The 18,295-nt window shown below is 53.3% G+C and overlaps 7 protein-coding genes across 7 annotated transcripts; 4 read left to right on the top strand and 3 right to left on the bottom strand.

Moving 5' to 3' along the window:
- Positions 1-64: 64 nt before the first annotated feature.
- N7468_002280 (uncharacterized protein) lies at positions 65-1,271 on the top strand (the record flags this gene model as incomplete). Its single annotated transcript, XM_058471577.1, has 3 exons — positions 65-255; positions 318-750; positions 801-1,271. The coding sequence occupies 3 exons, from the start codon at positions 65-67 to the stop codon at positions 1,269-1,271; spliced, it is 1,095 nt and encodes a 364-aa protein (XP_058334718.1).
- Positions 1,272-2,076: 805 nt separating this feature from the next.
- N7468_002281 (uncharacterized protein) lies at positions 2,077-5,184 on the top strand (the record flags this gene model as incomplete). Its single annotated transcript, XM_058471578.1, has 1 exon — positions 2,077-5,184. The coding sequence occupies one exon, from the start codon at positions 2,077-2,079 to the stop codon at positions 5,182-5,184; it is 3,108 nt and encodes a 1,035-aa protein (XP_058334719.1).
- Positions 5,185-8,011: 2,827 nt separating this feature from the next.
- On the top strand, positions 8,012-9,591 carry N7468_002282 (uncharacterized protein; the record flags this gene model as incomplete). Its single annotated transcript, XM_058471579.1, has 2 exons — positions 8,012-8,434; positions 8,572-9,591. The coding sequence occupies 2 exons, from the start codon at positions 8,012-8,014 to the stop codon at positions 9,589-9,591; spliced, it is 1,443 nt and encodes a 480-aa protein (XP_058334720.1).
- Positions 9,592-10,976: 1,385 nt separating this feature from the next.
- Positions 10,977-11,276, top strand: N7468_002283 (uncharacterized protein; the record flags this gene model as incomplete). Its single annotated transcript, XM_058471580.1, has 1 exon — positions 10,977-11,276. The coding sequence occupies one exon, from the start codon at positions 10,977-10,979 to the stop codon at positions 11,274-11,276; it is 300 nt and encodes a 99-aa protein (XP_058334721.1).
- A 1,857-nt stretch (positions 11,277-13,133) lies between these two features.
- Positions 13,134-14,413, bottom strand: N7468_002284 (zinc-dependent alcohol dehydrogenase; the record flags this gene model as incomplete). The annotated part of the gene is made up of 4 exons (XM_058471581.1): positions 13,134-13,903; positions 13,975-14,131; positions 14,183-14,231; positions 14,289-14,413. 4 exons carry the CDS (start codon positions 14,411-14,413, stop codon positions 13,134-13,136), a joined length of 1,101 nt encoding a protein of 366 aa, XP_058334722.1.
- Positions 14,414-15,503: 1,090 nt separating this feature from the next.
- N7468_002285 (putative glyoxalase family protein) lies at positions 15,504-15,913 on the bottom strand (the record flags this gene model as incomplete). The annotated part of the gene is made up of 2 exons (XM_058471582.1): positions 15,504-15,693; positions 15,741-15,913. The coding sequence occupies 2 exons, from the start codon at positions 15,911-15,913 to the stop codon at positions 15,504-15,506; spliced, it is 363 nt and encodes a 120-aa protein (XP_058334723.1).
- A 421-nt stretch (positions 15,914-16,334) lies between these two features.
- N7468_002286 (amino-acid permease) lies at positions 16,335-18,269 on the bottom strand (the record flags this gene model as incomplete). Its single annotated transcript, XM_058471583.1, has 4 exons — positions 16,335-17,700; positions 17,757-17,884; positions 17,952-18,022; positions 18,098-18,269. The coding sequence occupies 4 exons, from the start codon at positions 18,267-18,269 to the stop codon at positions 16,335-16,337; spliced, it is 1,737 nt and encodes a 578-aa protein (XP_058334724.1).
- Between the last annotated feature and the right edge of the window lie 26 nt (positions 18,270-18,295).

Below are 18,295 nucleotides of genomic sequence, written 5' to 3' on the forward strand. Positions count from 1 at the left end.
GTCCTCATGGCCTGATTCCCCCGAACCCCCGCGCCCGCGGCTTTCAATCCCTTCGAGGCTCGCAATGGCAGGGCAGGATGGGTTTACGCTCAAGCTAAGTCAGAATGGCGTATACGCCGTGTTGCTTGCCTTCTGGTGCGTCCAGACTGTGAATGCGGCCATCTTGTTCGGACTGTTCGCTTGGTGGACCAAATTCCCGGGGTCCAGAACGCTTCCGCGGTGGTTTGTTATCGCTACGCTATTTGCGAAGACTTTGTACGCCGTTCTAACGGTCGTCGTTGCCTCAAGCTCGGTTTGCTGATATTCCGAATCTGCAGCTCCGGCGTCATCCATATTATCGAATTTTCCCTGAATTTGGCAGGAGGAGAGACCACCCCGCAAGTCGCGGCTCAAAACATTCTCTGGACGCTCCTGTACTATGTTTCAAGATGCGGCACCTTCTACATCTTCTACGAAATTGTTCATATTTTGATCAATCGCTTCAATGATCTCAAACAATACTTCGCCATCACGAGGATCGTACATGGGATAGTGATGGCTGCAATCATTGTTACCGCAATCGTCGCCTGGATCCTCTTGCTAGTCCTTGAGATTCGCGGCAAGAAAATGGACTATTCAGGACATTCGTCCAGCAATGGCGGAGAGACAGCCCATAGTGTTGTTTCTTGGGTGGTTGGAACAGAGATCGTGTGCTGGTGCGCGTATCTCACAGCCAAAGGGTTCAAGCATCGTGTGAGCATAAAATGGAAGGTAAGGTGACATCCGGCCTTTGATTTGACACCTTCTGACTTCTCATTCAGGTTTTACTCATCGCTGCTCTCTTCACGACTATCTTCTTTGCGGCCTTTACTTTTTTCTCTGCGCTCTACGATATCCTCTACGTCTCGCCTGGAGCGCTATTTTCGCCCGATAGCTCTGCGCTTCTTGGTGGCTCCATCTTTGCCGCTTTGCAGGTGATCTTCGATGTGCTGGCTTGGGTTGTATTGCTTTTTTGCTGGAATCAATGGGCGAAGATTGAGCAGACGCAGAGGCGAGTCGTAGACAGAGGCCCCAGGGATGCTGGCCCCGCAGAGATCGGGGATAGCAGCTCCGCTACGTGGCTTGTCGAAGCTGATTCGGGCCTCATCCCAGAGGTGGACGGTACTCCCAAACAGTACCATGAGGCTGATGGTCGTACCAAGGGGATTTTGGAATCCAGAGTCCACGGCAAAAACATGGTCTTTGAGCTGGATTCGAGGCCACGATCCGAATTTTTTAATGCAAAACAATAGTATAACGAGACAATAAAGCATACATAGAATTCTAGTAAAGGTAACAAAAATCTCCATAGTTGTCGATCGGATCTATTTTTGGACGCATGACCATGGCACGCAGTTCTCCACACGTGGACTTGTAGACCAGGGCTTGGCGCCTTACCACTTGCGAGAACACAGCTCGATTTGAGCCTCGCGGAGTATCCAGGTGATCGATCCTTACCCAGGCAGGGGGCGATCTCATCCTTCTATCCTCCACACCATTCTCAGTGCTCGGGATCTCCGTGTTGAAGATGTACGGATCGAACTCCTCCAACCCCGCGCAGCCCGAATGGCGACTGCCTCCGCGGCCTCCCACATCGCAGCCTGAAGCTTCCCAACCACCGCCACCCCCCACGCCCTCCGCCTGCACCGGCTTCTTATTCTCCAGCGACTTATGGCCCGATATCAAATGCCCCGAGTCCTAGCAGTGATCCCCGAACGTGGGGCGTACGATATAACCAACACCAAATTCATGCTCCACCCCCGTTACCAGTACGCCAAAGCAGTCATCGATAAGAGAAAGGGAAGATACTGATGCTGCTTATAGCCTCGACCCTCGAGTACAAACGAACAGCCCTATGCTTATGTGCACCCCCAATCACACTCGCCTGTCGGACAAAATGCCTTCCCTGCCCCTGCTCCTGCGCCAGGTCCAGCGCCAGCGGAATCACAACCGCAGTACCATCTGGGACAAAGCCATTTCCCACCTTTCTCCGGTCCACAGCCACCTCTTTCCGGTCAATCGCCGCCGCCTCCATCTTATGAATACGCTCCAAGCCCAATGACTACTGTCCCGCCCCCACCGCCAAAGGTTCCCCAGGGATATACCGGACATGTAGAAGCACAACCCAATCCGCCGCCACCACCCCGGCCGCCATTACTTGCGCAAGGTGTAGGACCGGCTGCAACAACAGGTTCATATGATTTCCGACCTGTGGCTTCTTCGAGCAGCAACGTAGCCCCGGCAAATTATTCGGCTCTGGGCCCTGGCTCTCCTTCCGACTGGGAGCGCTTTGGACCAACCCCTGGCGACTTTGATGATTCACCTTGGTTCCCACCAAGACAATCACCTCAACAACCAGGAATGCAAACGCCCCCAGGGTTCTCGACTGGAGTGTCTCAATCTCAAGCTCCGGCAGTGAGTACCACAAGTGCGCCTCAGCCTCCGATGAATCCAACCCTGCCAGCTCATGGTGTTTTGAGCCAAGAGATGCATCCCCGGAGAAGTGACTCTGTTTCACCGATCAGCCCCTCTCCTTCACAGAGAATACATACTCCTCCATCCGCAGGGAGGGCGACACCACCAGCGGGGAAGACGGCACCGCCAGTTCGTATGGATAGCGTAGACTCTAAAGGTTCCGGGGTTTCAGAGCGTGCTGAAAGCATAGACCATGTCATCGATGCGTGGGTCCGACCTCTGGAGCCTGCAAAGCCGGCCCAGTCTGATAGCGGCACATCTACTCAGCCAGATGTAGCTTCTCCAAGCAGCCAGGACTTACCAGCAGAGCCTACAAAGCCTTCGTCTTCTGTCCTAAATACTGCATCTACATCCATGGCCGTTTCTTCGGCTACTGAAGAGCCAGGTGCCCCAGCTGCACTCAAGGCGGAAGATCCGTATGAGGATCTGGATCCATGGTTCAAGTCTTCTTTGACACGATATGTTGCTATGCTGCGCAAAGAGGCGGTTGCAGACTCTGATGAGGAACGATACAAGATTTTCACAGCATTCACGGCGAAGGAAACCAAACTGCGGGAGATTCTATACAATATTGAACATGCACCCCCAGAAGGAGCACCACCTCCAAGCCACGCTATGCCTGAGAAGCGCACTTCAGTCTCCGAAGAGCCAAAGGGGCCCGAAGGACCGAATCAGTCAGCAGAGCCGGATGAACGCAAAGTTCCTATCGAGTCTGGGTTAATCCCCGTGGAGAGCGAAGAGCTTGTTCCGCATCTGCATGTCACTAATAACAAAGTCAATGAGGAAGACGGAGATGGGGACGACGCGAATGACTCTGGGAGCGAGTACAGCGCGGGCGGGCGGCCAATCTTTCGCAAAAAGACGACGCAGCCTCCAAGACGCTTGTCGCACGATTCCTCTAAACTTACTTTGGACGGCCCGGAGCAGGAAACCCCCCTGGAACCGCTCAACTCTAACCCGCCACGTCCCATTTATACCCCTTTCCAATACAAGGAGGGTCCGCAACGGGGTTCGGACGATCTACGATTTGACCGCCCCGCATACCAAGGCTACTCTGATTTGCGACAAGCCTCAAACACGAGTGGACGAGTGATGTCAAATGCCCTTCCGGTCCCCGCCACGGGGCCCGATACATTGGCTCCGCCCTCCGGGTTGAATGACAAGGATGAGACCTTCCTTGGTCTCATTCGTCACAAGAGCAATGCATACCAGACGATGAGCCGCCGTAGTGCAACACCACTAGCGCTTTTGCCTGAATCTCTCAAAAAACGAGGGCGCTCGGGTACCTTGGTCGAAGACTTGCGTACTCTAGTGTGGACGCCACTGGATAAGCAGACGGAGAGCTCATGGCACAAGACCACTCGTGAAGACTTGGCGAAGTACCCCGACGATTTTGCATATTTGAAGCAAACATATGATGACTGGGAGCGCACCGCTTCCGCTCGGCGTCATAGGCTAGAGAAAGACCGCGCAGCGCGACAAGAGGATTCAGAAGCTCATATAGATGAGCTTTTTAATGAGAAAGAAATAGGCTATGCCGACATCAACACCCTTGAGGAGCAATTCCGGCAGAAGGAGGCACGAGTCCAGCTTGACGAGGAGCGACAAGAAGTGGAGAGCTTTATGACCCACGTCTTCAATCCTCTTGATGAAAAATTGAAGAATGAGATTGCTGCTCTGCGCAAATCCTATGACTCGGCGCTGAACCAGCTCGACCGCGACCAGAAAGGGAAGAATCCCTACGCTGAGCAATGCAGCCCGTCTGTCACTATGAAGATGGTCAATGAAATCCATAACAAGCTAGAAACCCGCTTCCAGAAGCGGCTAGAGCTTGCCTTGGACTGCGAACAACGTCGCAAGAAGGCGGAACGCCGCCCGCTGGTCTTCATGGGTGATATGGCCGGTCTTCGGAAGCTGGATGGAGACTTCGACAAGATGGAGAAACGGAACCGGTTGGAAGCCGCCAAAGATCGAGATGATCGGGCCAATCGACTCATGGATTCGTTCGATGATGCAATTTTGCATGGACTGGGTATGAACCAGAGTCTGTTGGACGAGCTTGCGTCCACAGTCGCTAAGTTGGACGCCACCAGCCTGCGGGCATCCGGCCTGCCGGATGCCGAGATCGAGCAGGTGCTGAAATCGGCAACCACTTTCGCTGCCTCCCTTCGCTCCGACTCGGAGGATATCATACGTTGCTCTGCTGCCGCCGACGTAGCCCTGAATGATGCAGATTACAACGTATCTGTAGCGGAAGCACACTATGCCGACTCGGAGCCGGATGTGTTCACACGGCTTGAGGCCGAGAAGAAGAAGGAAGACTTGATCCTCCAACGTGATCTCGATTCCAAACTGGAAAGCATCTGGAAAGCTCCCAAGGAGATCGAGTCGACTGTTCAGCGCCTTCTGAACGAATTGAGAGACACGCCCCGAACTGAACCACCCAGTTCATCCTTAGAAGATGATGCCCCTCCCCTGCAGAATTTGCCTCCTACGAGTCGGACGCCGCCGAGCCAACTCTGTGAAGGCCCACCTCTCGAGCTCCGTCCTGCAACCGTTGCACCGAGTCAAGCGCCAGGTTCACCTCCGCCTGCAAGCCATACTCCAGATCCTGAAGCCGAGCATAAGGAGAGATTGCGCAAGGCTTTAGAGGCTGCAAAGAAGCGGAATGCTGCTCGAACTAACCAATGAGGGGATTTTTCTTTGGATGTTGGCCACACGTCATTTCCTTTTATGAAGCCATGACATTTCTAAGTTTTTTTTTTCTTCTTCTTTGTTTCTTGACTCGGATACCCTCGTTTGTTCAGTAAACCAACAGAGCGGGTGATGACGTACCAGGCCCCTCGGGTGTTCTAGACCTTTGCGTTCTATACTCAAGACTATGCTTCTGTAAAGGGGCATCTCTCCAATTGACTGATATCCCTGCAAGTATCCCAACACGAATCAGAAGAATAGCGAGTGTTGGCTCACCCCACTTGGTGACGAAGGAATGTGATAGAACAAACCAGGATGCATGATTCTTGGAAGTAAAACTTAATCGGAGCAAGCCAATCGTCTGTCTCAAGAAACAAGAACACCGGCTAAGGTGCTCAAGCTCGGTCAAGCCTGAAGGTATCTGGATAGAATTTGCAGTTCAATCTCCTAAGGTTGGTAATAGCCTCAAGTATGTGGAGCACAGACCAAGCGAATGTTTCGGATTCTTTTTCCTCTTGTTGCACAAAAGTGCTTGGGTTGGCCCAACTGCCAGGAACTCTGTAATCTCCCTCTAGAAAACCTGATCTAAACATGTGATCTGCTGCCGTCCAGCTAAAGTGGGTAGGACCACCAACTCTTTTGATCCTGCCTCAATACGGAGTCTATCCGCATGGTACTTTTGCTGTTGATCATAATGGAACCCCAGCCAATCGCGCCTCGCCCGTGTGGCTGCGCCTGAGCAGGGGCCAGGTCAGTCAAGTGATACGCTGTGGTCGACTACAGCGCAAGATTATCTTGAAGGATCAAAAGCATTGGGTGTTGCGGTGACAAAGAAAGCTGCAGAGCACCGCAAGCACAATTTAGGCGCCCGGCACAGCGATTACTGGCTCACAGCCAGTCCCTGGATCTTTAGACGCCACTGGACTGCCGATCACCATGCGCAGCCTTGCCAACCTCACAACTACCACCTTTCTCATACGTCAGGCGTATTTGTCCATCAGCCTAGTATTTCGCATTCAGCTCGAACAGGGATCACCGGCAGCTCGCGATCTCCAGCTCCCGGGCCCTCTTGGGGCCGCACAGCTTCTTTCCCCCGGGGCGCGAAGCGCGTGTGATTCGCCATTTCCCTTGCGCTAACTGACAAGGTTGGTCGTGGAAGAGGAAAACGAAAACTAAACCGCACGACCAAGCCACGGTGCACAGTTCGCGCAGTCGAGCCCGCCCCCCTGACTGTGCCGCATGCCTCACTGACGGGTGGGGACCGTGAAATCGAACTGACCCAACGCGAATCTGCAAGGTGATTCAAGGAATCACCAACGATTCAGTCCCAAAGAAGACCGGCGTCTATCATTTTTTTGATTTTTTGATTTAATTTTCTTTTTGATTCCCGGGAGGGGCTGTCGGCACAGCCTCTTATCGGTGAAATTGGACCAGTATTTTGTGTTCGCTTCCAGGAAAAGATCCTCGGCTCGAGCTCTTTGATTCGACCGAGTTTGGTCCCAGAGATCCCTGATCCCCAGGCAATAGTCGCGCGAGCCCGCTAGCTGCGCAGAGTCTCTTATATCCGAGATGAAAATGCACAACGTTTTTCTCCCAAGGGCTAGATTGTGGGACCTTCTGTGCCAGGGGAAATTATTGAGGTCATCCAACAGAAGGATAGGACGAATCTAGAAGCGGCCCACCCGGAAGAAATGGCATGCTTTTCTCCACGCTAAGAACCAAACCCCGGCGATCGCATCCTTTGATGATGTAGGCGATGACCGGATCGTCCAGCCGTGATTGCACAGTGCACTCCGAGTCTTGGTCGAGCTGTGCTTCGCAGATTCGAGGGTTCATGGCCTTACCCTAACCGTGAGTGTTTTGCTTTTTGTTTGCCTGGTGAATGAGCCGGGCAACAGATCTAATCGCCCTTTTGGGGTGTGCGGTTGCAAAGTCAACCAAAGTCCATTGGTATATCTGGAACTGCTATGACTGCTACTGCTACTGCTACTGCTCCTGCTCCTGCTTCTGCTTCTCCTATAGATGGCTGGGTGAGCTCTACTTCTTTTGCACGGATTCAGCTGGATTGTTCCGAGGATCAGCCTGGACTCCGTTCCGAACAAAGATCGGTCACTGATTCGTCGCGTCAGGCCAACAGAGCCGGAGCTTTCATACCACACGGCTCCCATGTCTGTGCGTTGCTGATCAGCCTTTGTTCCAAGCCAAAAGTTAACGGTTTGGCCTTGTTAAGACATCATCCCTTCGACTCCTGTGGCACCTGGAGAATCTTGGTTTACTCTTCCCCCATCCCCTTTTCCCCTCCCCAGCCTGTGCTTGTTACGCGCCGTTGGGGAACCGATTCCTGCGCCCAACCCCAGCCGATCATAGCGACTTCATTCGCTTCCCGTTCGATGGTGATCATTTTTCTTTTCGTTTTTTTTTTTTAATTTATTATTTTTGTTTTCCCGTTCTGCCCATTCGCCGCAAGATCTCCGATTGACCAACGGCAAAAGATAGAGTCAAAAAAGTCACGAAAATCCCCCCCTCCACCCCCACCATGCTCTTGATAGCAGAATAGCAGACTAGCAGATGCGACCTGGCACAGGAGAGCAATTCCCAAGTTGTGTCATTCCCAATGATTTAAAGCGGGCGCCAGAGAGAACAATCCATGGGTGAGGTGTACCCGCTCCCATCCATGGGTCGGAGGAACTCTCGATTCTTCTTCCCTTCAAGGAGCTTTCTTGTGGAGATACTCGCCCTGATTCCCCCCCGCCCCTTTCGTATTCTGCTTCGGTGGACGGGTGTAAATATCCTCGGACCCCCCCTTCTCCCCCTCTTCCTCGTTATGTCGACCCCGACAAGACAATTCCACAGGCTATCTATCGGACAGAATATGCCTGCCGAATCCACCAGAGAAGCCCACACGCCGCTCCATGACCCTCCCGACGAAGACGAGGAAGATCCCAGCAACGAGGAAGAAGACGACTCCAGCGAGAGCGAGATGGACAGTCATGAAGACCCCAGCCCGTCAACCATCACGTCACAATCTCGGATCACCTATGATTTGAGCAGTCTTGATGCCGAGGCCAGAGCCAATGCTCTGGTAGGCCTGAGCACTCAATTCGAGGTCGTCGACTGCCGTGCTTCGCATTCTGGGTATGATTTCCAGCTTCTAGAGCGTCCACAGATCCACCTTGGTCAAAACCCACCTTCCTGCACGTGTCTGGCTTTTCAGTCAAACCCGCAGGTGGCCTGTCAGCACCTCTTTGTACGTTGTATACCATGTGTCTTTCCCCTCTCCCCCCATGTCTTAGATTAAGAATCAGGTGGATCCCAGAGGACGCCAATCGCGGGGCTATGCTACTATATCAGCGTGACATCGACTAACACGGCCGTCTGCAATAGTGGATTTTCGACCAGCTCCATCTCTGCTTCGTCTCAACGCCTACCGCGGTCAAGGCGTCCCTCTCCCACGACGGCCATCCGCGTGTGAACCAGCGCCTCGAGGAACTGCTCGCAGGCCAGCTGGATGCCATTGCAGACCGGCTGAATTGGCAGTGTCTCCGGATCGAGGGGGATGGCAGCCACAGGGGCATGACGAGAGCAGAAAAGGTCCGCGACATTTTTTCTGCGTTTAGCAAGGTTTTCCCCGAGGACTTTCGCCAGGATCTCACGGAGACAACCGAGAGACGCACGCCCGAGCAATGCGTGGTCCAGGGGGATCTGGAAGCGACCATGTTCCGGCTTGCGGTCCACGACGACAGCGTCTTTAGCAGTCTCTGCAAGGCCATGCCGTCCGGTGCCTGCGCGTCTATCTACTTCGACAAAGTCCAGGAACAGACTCGGCGGCTACTAGCTGACTTCGATCGATACTGTATGACCGGCAGGCGACCTGTTGATCCTAGCCATCCGGGTGGTGGGGCGGTGGAGGTGAACGAGGTGGTTGCACAGCTGCGCCGGATAGTATCGTCTATCCAGGCGAACATTACGACTCGGGCGCCCTATGGCTCGGAGGGGGCAGCCAAGGTTCTTGTCTCGCTTCTCGATGCCGTAGCGTCGCGCAACAAGGACCCTTTGGAGGGCAACCAATGGGGTCGGACGTCTTTCCATGGAGAAGACGAGGACCAGCGCAATCTTTATCATCTCCTCATCGGTTCGGAGGCCATGGATCTGAACGCAGATGCAGAGCTCTTCGTCCTTGACGCCCTTGGAACTCTACATCCCTCGTACCTTCATCTGTACCGCAAAGAGTTGCGCTCTGCACAGAGCAAGATCGAGGTGAATCGCGCCCCGAGGACATACCTTCTTCATCTGGGCCAGCTCGTGCGAACCGCCGAGTCGAATGCCGCCGGCCAGATGGGATCCGGCCAAAAGCGGCCAGCCGGCAATGGAAACCCAGGCAGCGTTACGAAACGAAATCGATAGGGCCGGGGGGGGTTTTTTTTTCTTTTTTTTTTTTTTTTTCTTTTCCTATTCTCACTTGTAACTACTTGGGCGGCTGTCTTACTCCTTCATTCCAATACCCCATGCATTAAACTTTGTTTCTAAAACGAGACCATTTGCCGCGGGCCCCCCTTTTGGACGCTTCCAGGCAAGGTCATTGGCTAACGCACGTAAATGTCATCATGCCTATATCTCTTCGCAGCGTCATTTCCAAGTCAAATTCCGTCAAAACTTGGTCACCGAGGTTCTCCGAGAAGACCAGAGTAGGATTCCAAATTGTAGGAAACCCATGCCCACGGGTGCGGTGCCGTGATAACCCTGGATTGGGACCTTTTGCATGACCTTCACACCGCAGGGATAGCGTCATAACATCCCAATACTATGGTGTCGGGCCCTCCCTTTCCACGGTCCGGACTCTACGGGAGGGCCTGTCACTTGTGCAGCCAAGATGCAGAATTAGCCCGCTTTGACGAGGAGAACCATGGGTGGTCGCGCTTTTCTGGGATGTGCCCCACTTAGCTTGGTGGAGGGGGCTCAGGGGTACCGAGACTTTCGCGCGGACAGGGATGGAGGAATGTTATTTTCACGACCGTGTTGGGGAGTTTTGCAGAGGCGGGGGTGCTGGAAGCAGAGGTGCAAAAACTATTGACAGCTGCGCAGCTCAAGTCATGAATATAAGCTTGGGCCGTGCAGAAGAGGCCTTCGTATCGCACGTATGAAATGCTGCACAGCAACGCTCATTTGCTTAGCGGCACGCGGAGAAGCGGCTTCTGCGCATCAATTTTACCCGTCAATGTTGCCCACTGCTTCTTCGGTAGACTTGAATTGAGACTGAGCAACGGGCCCACTAGCCGGGTTTGCTCGGCTCTTGCATGGCTCCTCTGGTGTTTCAACGGTCAGCGTTTTATGTAGAAAATGACTCGGAAGTTTCTGCTACTGCTTCAGGCGACGTACCTTTGATCCTTTACAAAGAAATGGAACATCGCAGTTATTCAACATATACAAAGTCCCCTGTGTTAGCTGGGGTGGGGTACCCTGAAGAAGTGGTCGGCACATGGGCCCGTCCCCAATGGGTCCTATTCCGCCTATAATTTGGTCCTGACAGGGACGGATGAGTTGGGGCTTCTCCTCAGGGGCTAGACGCGCGGCATCATGTTGATCGAGTTGTTGGGAATGCCTTTTGTGGAATTGTTCAACTAGGGCACTTGGGGCTCGAAGACGGTTATTGTAACTTTGACATTCCTTGCCGCTTCGTTCGACAGGTATCATCCTCCTATCTAACGACCCATGGTCGAAGTTTCGGCAGAGACCTGACTTTGGTGGATATTTGGGTTTTCCTAATCAGATTCAGGCGACTGGTTGCTACCATGATTGGCTCTTTTGCTACATCTGGTGAGAAAGGTCGGTTAGGTAGCCAAGCTTGGACTACCGCTGGCTGGCTTCGATTTTCAACAACACAAAATGTGAAGCCCGTTGGTGTTGTGCTGCATACTACTGTGCCAGACGACCCGGTCACACATTGCGAGGGCATGGTGGTTATACGCGAATTGGGCGGGAGCCACCGAGAAGATGTAGCGTTTCCGGCCAAGACAGTCCAAGTCTCATGGTGGTTGGAATGGAGCAAAGCCTCTCAAGTCACCGGGTCTGGTCCTATGAGTCTACAATGAATTCTACCCATTGGTGAGATAAGAAATCTAGCGATGGCTCTTCTGGTTATTCGCAAATTAGTGGGACTTGGGGATTTACTAGTAGCGAACATCTACCGTGTTATCGGTACACGCAGTGATCTCTTTCTGGTTTCGTACTATAACCTATTTTGAAGATCCCAGATAGTGATGACCAGTAGTCAAGCTTTAATGGGAAAATATCTCTGCTTTTGGCTGTAATAATATGGGCCTTGTCATTTTTTGAGGCCATTCCAAGGTTCAACACGAATACCGCATCTGGGTAGGATTGTATGAGACATGGTTATAGCATGGACAAGAAACGAGGAATGAAAAGGTAAGGCAGAAGTGAAGGTGAAGTCTAAATGTTCGAACCCTCAACAGAAATTAGGAGAACCTCTCTATGGGTATGGCATCTCGTAGACTGAACCTGGGGTAGACGAGCACTGAGCAGATCCAGTGATCCCCATTGCAGATATGCACAAACTCGCTAAACTCAAGCTTATGGTAGAGCCTTCGAACGCACGAGCTCCCGTCCTTCGCCCAACGATTCTGACTTCCCGCCAGCATATACCAGACGAACAAACACGGTCTTGTAGTTGTTGCATTCCAAACAGTTTGAAACCTGCCGGTCGATAATAGGTTAGTACGGCCATTGAACTGACTTTGCAAGTCTGGGCCACACGAACACCCATTCCTGCTGCATCGCAGTCACAGCCCGCTGCTGGAAATGAGCACAGAAAGTAGCCTCGGAAGCTGACCGTATTTTGATTCTTCAAATGTTCGATTTGGGTACGTGAAGGCACGAAATTGAAGAGCGTGAAATTACGAGTGTCATATGTGGGCATCTGGGGCACCTGCTTGCAGTAGGAAGCGTTACTCGCTCCATTTCGCAAAGTCAACAAAGCCCTACTTGGAAAGGATCGGGATGGCGCGGGCTATGGTCGGGAGCCAGTCGGATGGTGGGACGTTCGTTTAAACTTCTAAGACTGAGGCCTATGCGTGCTTGAGCGTCAAGGGTATCCAAGGCAATCAGTCCAATGATAAATATAGGCAACCCGATTCATTTCCAATCTACCTCGCAGAACCTAGTCTCCATAGTAGCTGATTATGCATCGTAGACGCTGATACTCAGTATGCTGGTTTCAATGTGGCCCGTTCGCGTCCTTCGGTCGCGACTCTCTTTCGCCCGATATCAAGAATATGCAGTTGAGTCTGAGAGGATCCTTTACGGCATAATGTCGTGAAGGAACGGAATGGAGAATATTCCTGTGCCCGTTGATCAGAACACTGTATAACGGCAATCCCCCATGTTAGCATCCTGTGTACAGATGCATTGCGCTAACCATGTTAGAGAAACGAGGCGCTAAACCATATCTGGTCCGTATGTTAGCCGACCCACGGCTCGGAGTGATGTTACATTTTTTCGAGAGTTCCTCCAAGCAAGGCCGGCTGGCCCAATGGCAAGGCGCTTGACTACGAATCAAGAGATTGCAGGTTCGACCCCTGCGTCGGTCAATTTTTTTCCTTCTTCTTTGGGGCCCAACACTGAGACATCGCGACAAACGTGCTTTCCTTCAAATTTTTAAATTTTTTCAAGATCATGCGTGCTCTCTTACATCCTGTTACTAATAGCTAAAAGTGCAGCAGATCGAGAAAATGGTCAGAGGTGGACTAGTAACGGACGGGCCTCGAGTCCGAGGCCGGGTAGATATATATATATATACGATGGTGCTGATATTAGGATAGCAGACAAAAATCTCAGTAAAACTCGAATACTTCGAGACCTCCGAGTCAAGAAAACAAGCTTCAGCTTCATCACTGCTTGAAACAATTTCCACAAATGACAGAAGAATCAAACTAAGAAAGATCCAACACCACCCTTCCCTGCAATTTACCTTCGGCCATCTCCTGGAAAACCTCCGTCAGCTTATCCATCTTCTCCATCCGATAATGCGTCTTGATAATGCCGCGCTTCAAAAAGTTCAACGTCTCGATCGCCTCAATCCGGCTCCCCACCGCCGACCCCGTCACCGTTTGATGCTGAAGGATCATCGACCCCGGAGTCGCGGACGCAATCGGCTGCGGCTCATGCTCCGGAACCCCCACACAAACCACCGTGCCATTGAATCGCAGCATCGGCAGCGCCTGCGCATACGCCGCATTCGCCGCCGTACACACCACCACCGCGTGCGCGCCCAGCCCATCCGCCAGCTCGTGCACACGCGCCTTCAGCGCAGCCCCCTGGTCGTCTTTGGGGAACTGTGTGATGTCGACGAAGTGCTCGGCGCCGGACGAGCGCACCAGCTCCGCTTTGCTGCCGTGGTCGATCCCGATCACCCGCAGGCCCATCCCCCGGCTGGCGATCTGCACGGCGATGTGGCCGAGCCCGCCGCCGGCGCCGGAGATGACGACCCATTGGCCTGGGCGCGCGTTGCTCCGCTTGAGGGCGGCGTAGACGGTGACGCCGGCGCAGAGCATCGGGGCTGCTTCGGCGGATGACACGCCGTCGGGGATCGGGGTCACGTAGTTTGCGGGGCCGAGGGCGTATTGCTGGAATGTGCCTGGGGTGTAGTAGCCAGAGATTTTCTGGTTGAAGCAGACGCCGTCGGCGCCGGCGAAGCAGGGCCCTGGTGAAAAAGGTTAGTTCTTCCCCTCCTTTTTTTTTTTTAACTTTTCCCTTGGGGAATAGAAAACGTACCGCAGTTCCCACAGGCGCTGGAGACCCATTTGATACCCACGCGATCTCCGATCTTGAGGCCGGAGCTCTCGGTGCCTGGGCCCAGAGCTACGACCTTGCCTACCCCCTCGTGGCCGCCCACTTGGCCAGCTTGGGTTGGGGCGGGGAGCACGGCCCACTACATTCAGTTAGGCGGGGTTGCCGCTGCACGACTTGAAGTGATACTCACAGTGTTGGTCATTACGCCATAGTCAGAGTGGCACACGCCGGAGTGGGTCCTGACAATGGATTAGTATATACGGGCAGCTGAGAGGCTGGGGAAGCGATTGACGAACAGATTGATGAGGACTTCGCCGTTGCCGGGCTCCGGGACGTCGAGCTCTACTACTTTTGTCGAGATGGTGCCTGGCTGGTCGTAGATGACGGCCTTTTGTTTCTTGGGGATCTCGGGTGCAGCCATAATGGTAGGTGTGCAAGGTCCGAGAGGAAAAGTGTCAGATGAAGCGCAGTGAGACTGTACAAGGGAAGGTCCTGGTCACAAATAATCCATGTAGGCGGGGAGGGAGAACTATATAAGGTTCAACTAAATTCCTGGAGTTTGAGGAGAAAAAGCCAAGGAATTATGTTCGCGGGGCGCGGTGCCGCAAGTCGTATGCAAAACCATGGTAACCTAGATGTATTCCCCGTAGCACCTGAACACGAGCATACTGGAACACTGCCTTCGACGGGCTGCTTCCAGGATACTGCCTCAATGAGCTGCTTCTGTTACAAGGAAGCCCATAGTCGCTCTCGTTGCAGTAATTGTCACGATAGTCTTCTGTCAACTCGAAGCTGCTCGGGTATAGGAGAAAATAAAAAGCATGGCGTCTGACCCCATGCACACTTGCGGCTCCGATATCAAGGTAATCAAAGTAATGAGGGGCAAAGTGGAGTTCGCGACCTCAGCCGAGGGCGACGGTGTGATCGCGGCGCCCATAACATGCGCAGTGGCGATTTTCATCCCAAGAAGACTGCTAGAGATTCCAGCCCAGAGGCAGAGAAAAACTTCCATATTTCTACCGTATTGATTCCTCAAGGTCCTCAAATGCGTCCCGGATGTGCCCATTTTGCTAGCCCACTAAACCTCATTTCGTATGCACAGGGTGGGGCGTCTTACTGGCGTCTACGTCACGAGTAGTTTATTCCAGCGTCTGCTCCATGTATCTGCGCCCATGACGCTCAAGTAACCGATCTAGAAGGTATTTCAGAGGACTATGGACTTCGTCGAACTACCCCGCATCTTCCCCGCTGGTACGGCTACTGCGGGGGTGGGGCTAAGAAAACCCCGGAGCTACGAAAATGAGGTCACTCGTAATGGGCCTCGTTCATGTACGATGTAAAATATGGGGCATTCTAGCAGGATTCCCTCCGCAGACCCCGCTATAACGTGAACTCTAGTCTGTTTCCCGCATAGTCCCGCGCGAAGAATCGCGAAGGATATTCCTTCCCTGGAGTACCTGCGGCCCGGCGACTTAGTCTCTCGTACACATGATACATGCCCGACTTGGCTACTAGTACTCACCGGAGTCCACCTCGCCCGGCTTGTCAGCAGATAAAGGCGCAGACGGGCCGCCCGTGGCATGGTGGTCGTAGATGGCCTTCTTCATGGACTCCAGCTCCTCGCGAGAGCCCAGCTTGAAGCAAGGGTGTCGGCTGTGCTCTGGATCGGTAGGGCCTTCGGTGACGTGGAGCTGCTGGCCGCTATCACCAATGTTGTACCTGTGCCGTGCACCTCGGTTAGCATGTACGGACCCTCCGGAGCCCCTGAGTGGGAGACCAAAAACCATTTGATAGTGCCGATTTGGAGCTCTGGAACGGGGGCCGGGATCAGCCCGAGGGTCTGGATGTAGAACTCGTCTGCATCCTCCAGGGTCCCAGGGTGGACGGTGATGTTGACGTGCGCGATTCCGGTGATGGGCATGGTGAAAAGGGAGTGCTCGGAGATGAGTAGTTGGTGCCTCTGCACGATCTCACGGGTGTCGTGTTTTGGTTTCCTTCCAGGCGGGCACCCCACGCTGGCCCGATAATCGAGACCGGACAAGCCGGAAATTAGATCCCGAACTACGATTGGGGGTTGTCATCTCCACTATGGACTCCAGGGGACGCATCATCGCACCAACGGTATCTTCTCTATTGAGAATCAAATCACGAGGCGTCGAGGCGGAGGGACTGAACAGTCATCGTAGATGCCTTCTGGCCATTGCCTAATGTTCCTTGTGAGAGATCGGGTCCTGCTACGGCTATGGTATCAAGAATCGGTCTTGGATTGGAAGAAGTACAATTGTATAACAGTGTCACTCGCAAAAGTAGTACCACATGAGCATTAGTCGTCAACCAGCAAATTAGAACAGAGAGCGCACGATCCTCAGAGGGGCCGCCTTGAAGTACTCGCCCCAGGTCCGATACTCAACCTTTGCTGGTAGGTCATAATCAAGCGAGTCGTCGCGCATGTTGGTCAAGATATCCATATCTCGAACCTTGACCAGCCAGGCGCCCCGCTCAAGCTTAGGATCCTTGTTGATCATGGTGTAGACCAGCCAGAAGACGTAGAAGAAAATGATCAAAGGCACGGCAAGATAATTCTCAAAGAAGGTCTCAGCATCCAGCGGCTTGACCGAGGTATAGAACACAGCGATCAGAACCAGAACGTTCAGGAACACGCCGATCCAGCTGCCAATAACACCAAACGGAGCAGTATAGACAAGCTCCTTCACATCCCGGCCGTTGAAAGCCCAAGCTTGACGGAATCGGATGTGAGCGAAGCAGATGCTGCCCCAAACAAAGAACGAGATGACAGCAGAGAGCGCGAGAAGCCAGTTGAAGATCGCGTCGCCGGTACTCGAAGCCTCGTTGATGAACGCCAAGAAACCAAAGGCGATCTGGAGCAGGATGCAGTATATGGGGCGTCCGGACTTATCAATATAGGCCATCCATTTGGGGGCCATGCCGCGCATGGAGAGCGCCTGGAGGGTGCGACTCGATCCATACGTAGCCGAGTTCGCCACACTAATCACAGAAATGGTAATCACGGCATTCATGACAGACGGGAGACCCGAGATGCCCGCGTTCTGGATGGCCACGACAAAAGGAGAGGCCTTGGTGTTGGATCCCGAGGCACCGCGCAGATAGTCTGCGTCGTGGGGAACGATGAGACCGACGATGAAGGTCCCGAGGACATAGAAGATCAGGATGCGCCAGAAAACCTGCTTGCAGGCTTTGGGGAGAGCCTTTGCCGGGTTCTTCGCCTCGGCAGCAGCGAGGCCAGCCATTTCAGTCCCGCTGAACGCAAACGCAGCGGTCGTGAACACCGAACAGAACCCGTAGAAGTCAGTGAAAGCACCCGGGTGGTGCCAGTACTTCGCACCAATGTATCCGCCCACAGGTGCGCCGCCACAGTCGATGACGATACCCAGGATGATGAAGCCGATGACTGCAATCACCTTGATCATGCCGAGGATGAATTCCACTGTCGAGGGAAAGCCGGTTAGCAGAGTAATGCGGGAAGCGAGGAGGGACGCAAACACGCCTTCACCGTAGCCCTTGACTCCGAAAATCTGAATGGCGCTGAGAACAGTCAAGAAGACTGCAATCCATATACCGATGTTCAGATCATCTCGCCAATACTGGATCGTGATGCCCGCAGCCGTGATTTCGAACGGAAGGATGACAAGCCAACTGATCGCATAGTCCCAGCCAACAGCGAATCCCCTGGGTCTTGTCAGTAACGGAAACCCGACCCGGATAAAAGAGGACTGGCAACGAACCAAGCAGGGTTGATAAACCTCACACAGTAGGTGAAGAACGCTCCGTTTTCCGGGTAGAGAACAGCCAACTCGCCCAGTGCATGGATAGTCAACAAAAGCATGAGCCCAATAACCAAATAACCAATGAGCTATAAGATGTGCCACAGTCAGTGACTTATCTTGATCGACTCGAACCGTAGCAAGACAGTAACATACCAGAGAACCAGGCCCACCCGCATGCAGGGCACCTCCTGTACCAACGAAGAGACCCGCGCCAATGGCACCACCTAAGCACCCGATGAGCACATGCACCAATTGAGTGTCCACTTCCAGGGCACTCCTGGTGGAGAGCCTTTACATACCGATTGCAATCATCTGCATATGCCGACCCTTCAGGTCTCGCTTGAGGACATTGTGGCTCTCAACATCGTGGACCTCCCCAGGAGTGGCATCGTAAGCTGGCGCAGGATTAGGAGCCAGCGACTCCGTGTTGACCGAGATTTTCTTCTCAGCCTCTTGCTCCGAGGACACCATCTTGGTAACTCGACGGGGAGTCAGCT

The sequence above is a fragment of the Penicillium chermesinum genome, assembly GCF_028974085.1.
Source record: "Penicillium chermesinum strain IBT 19713 chromosome Unknown utg000002l:1.0-5270490.0:1.0-5274688.0, whole genome shotgun sequence".
Lineage (NCBI taxonomy): Eukaryota > Fungi > Ascomycota > Eurotiomycetes > Eurotiales > Aspergillaceae > Penicillium > Penicillium chermesinum.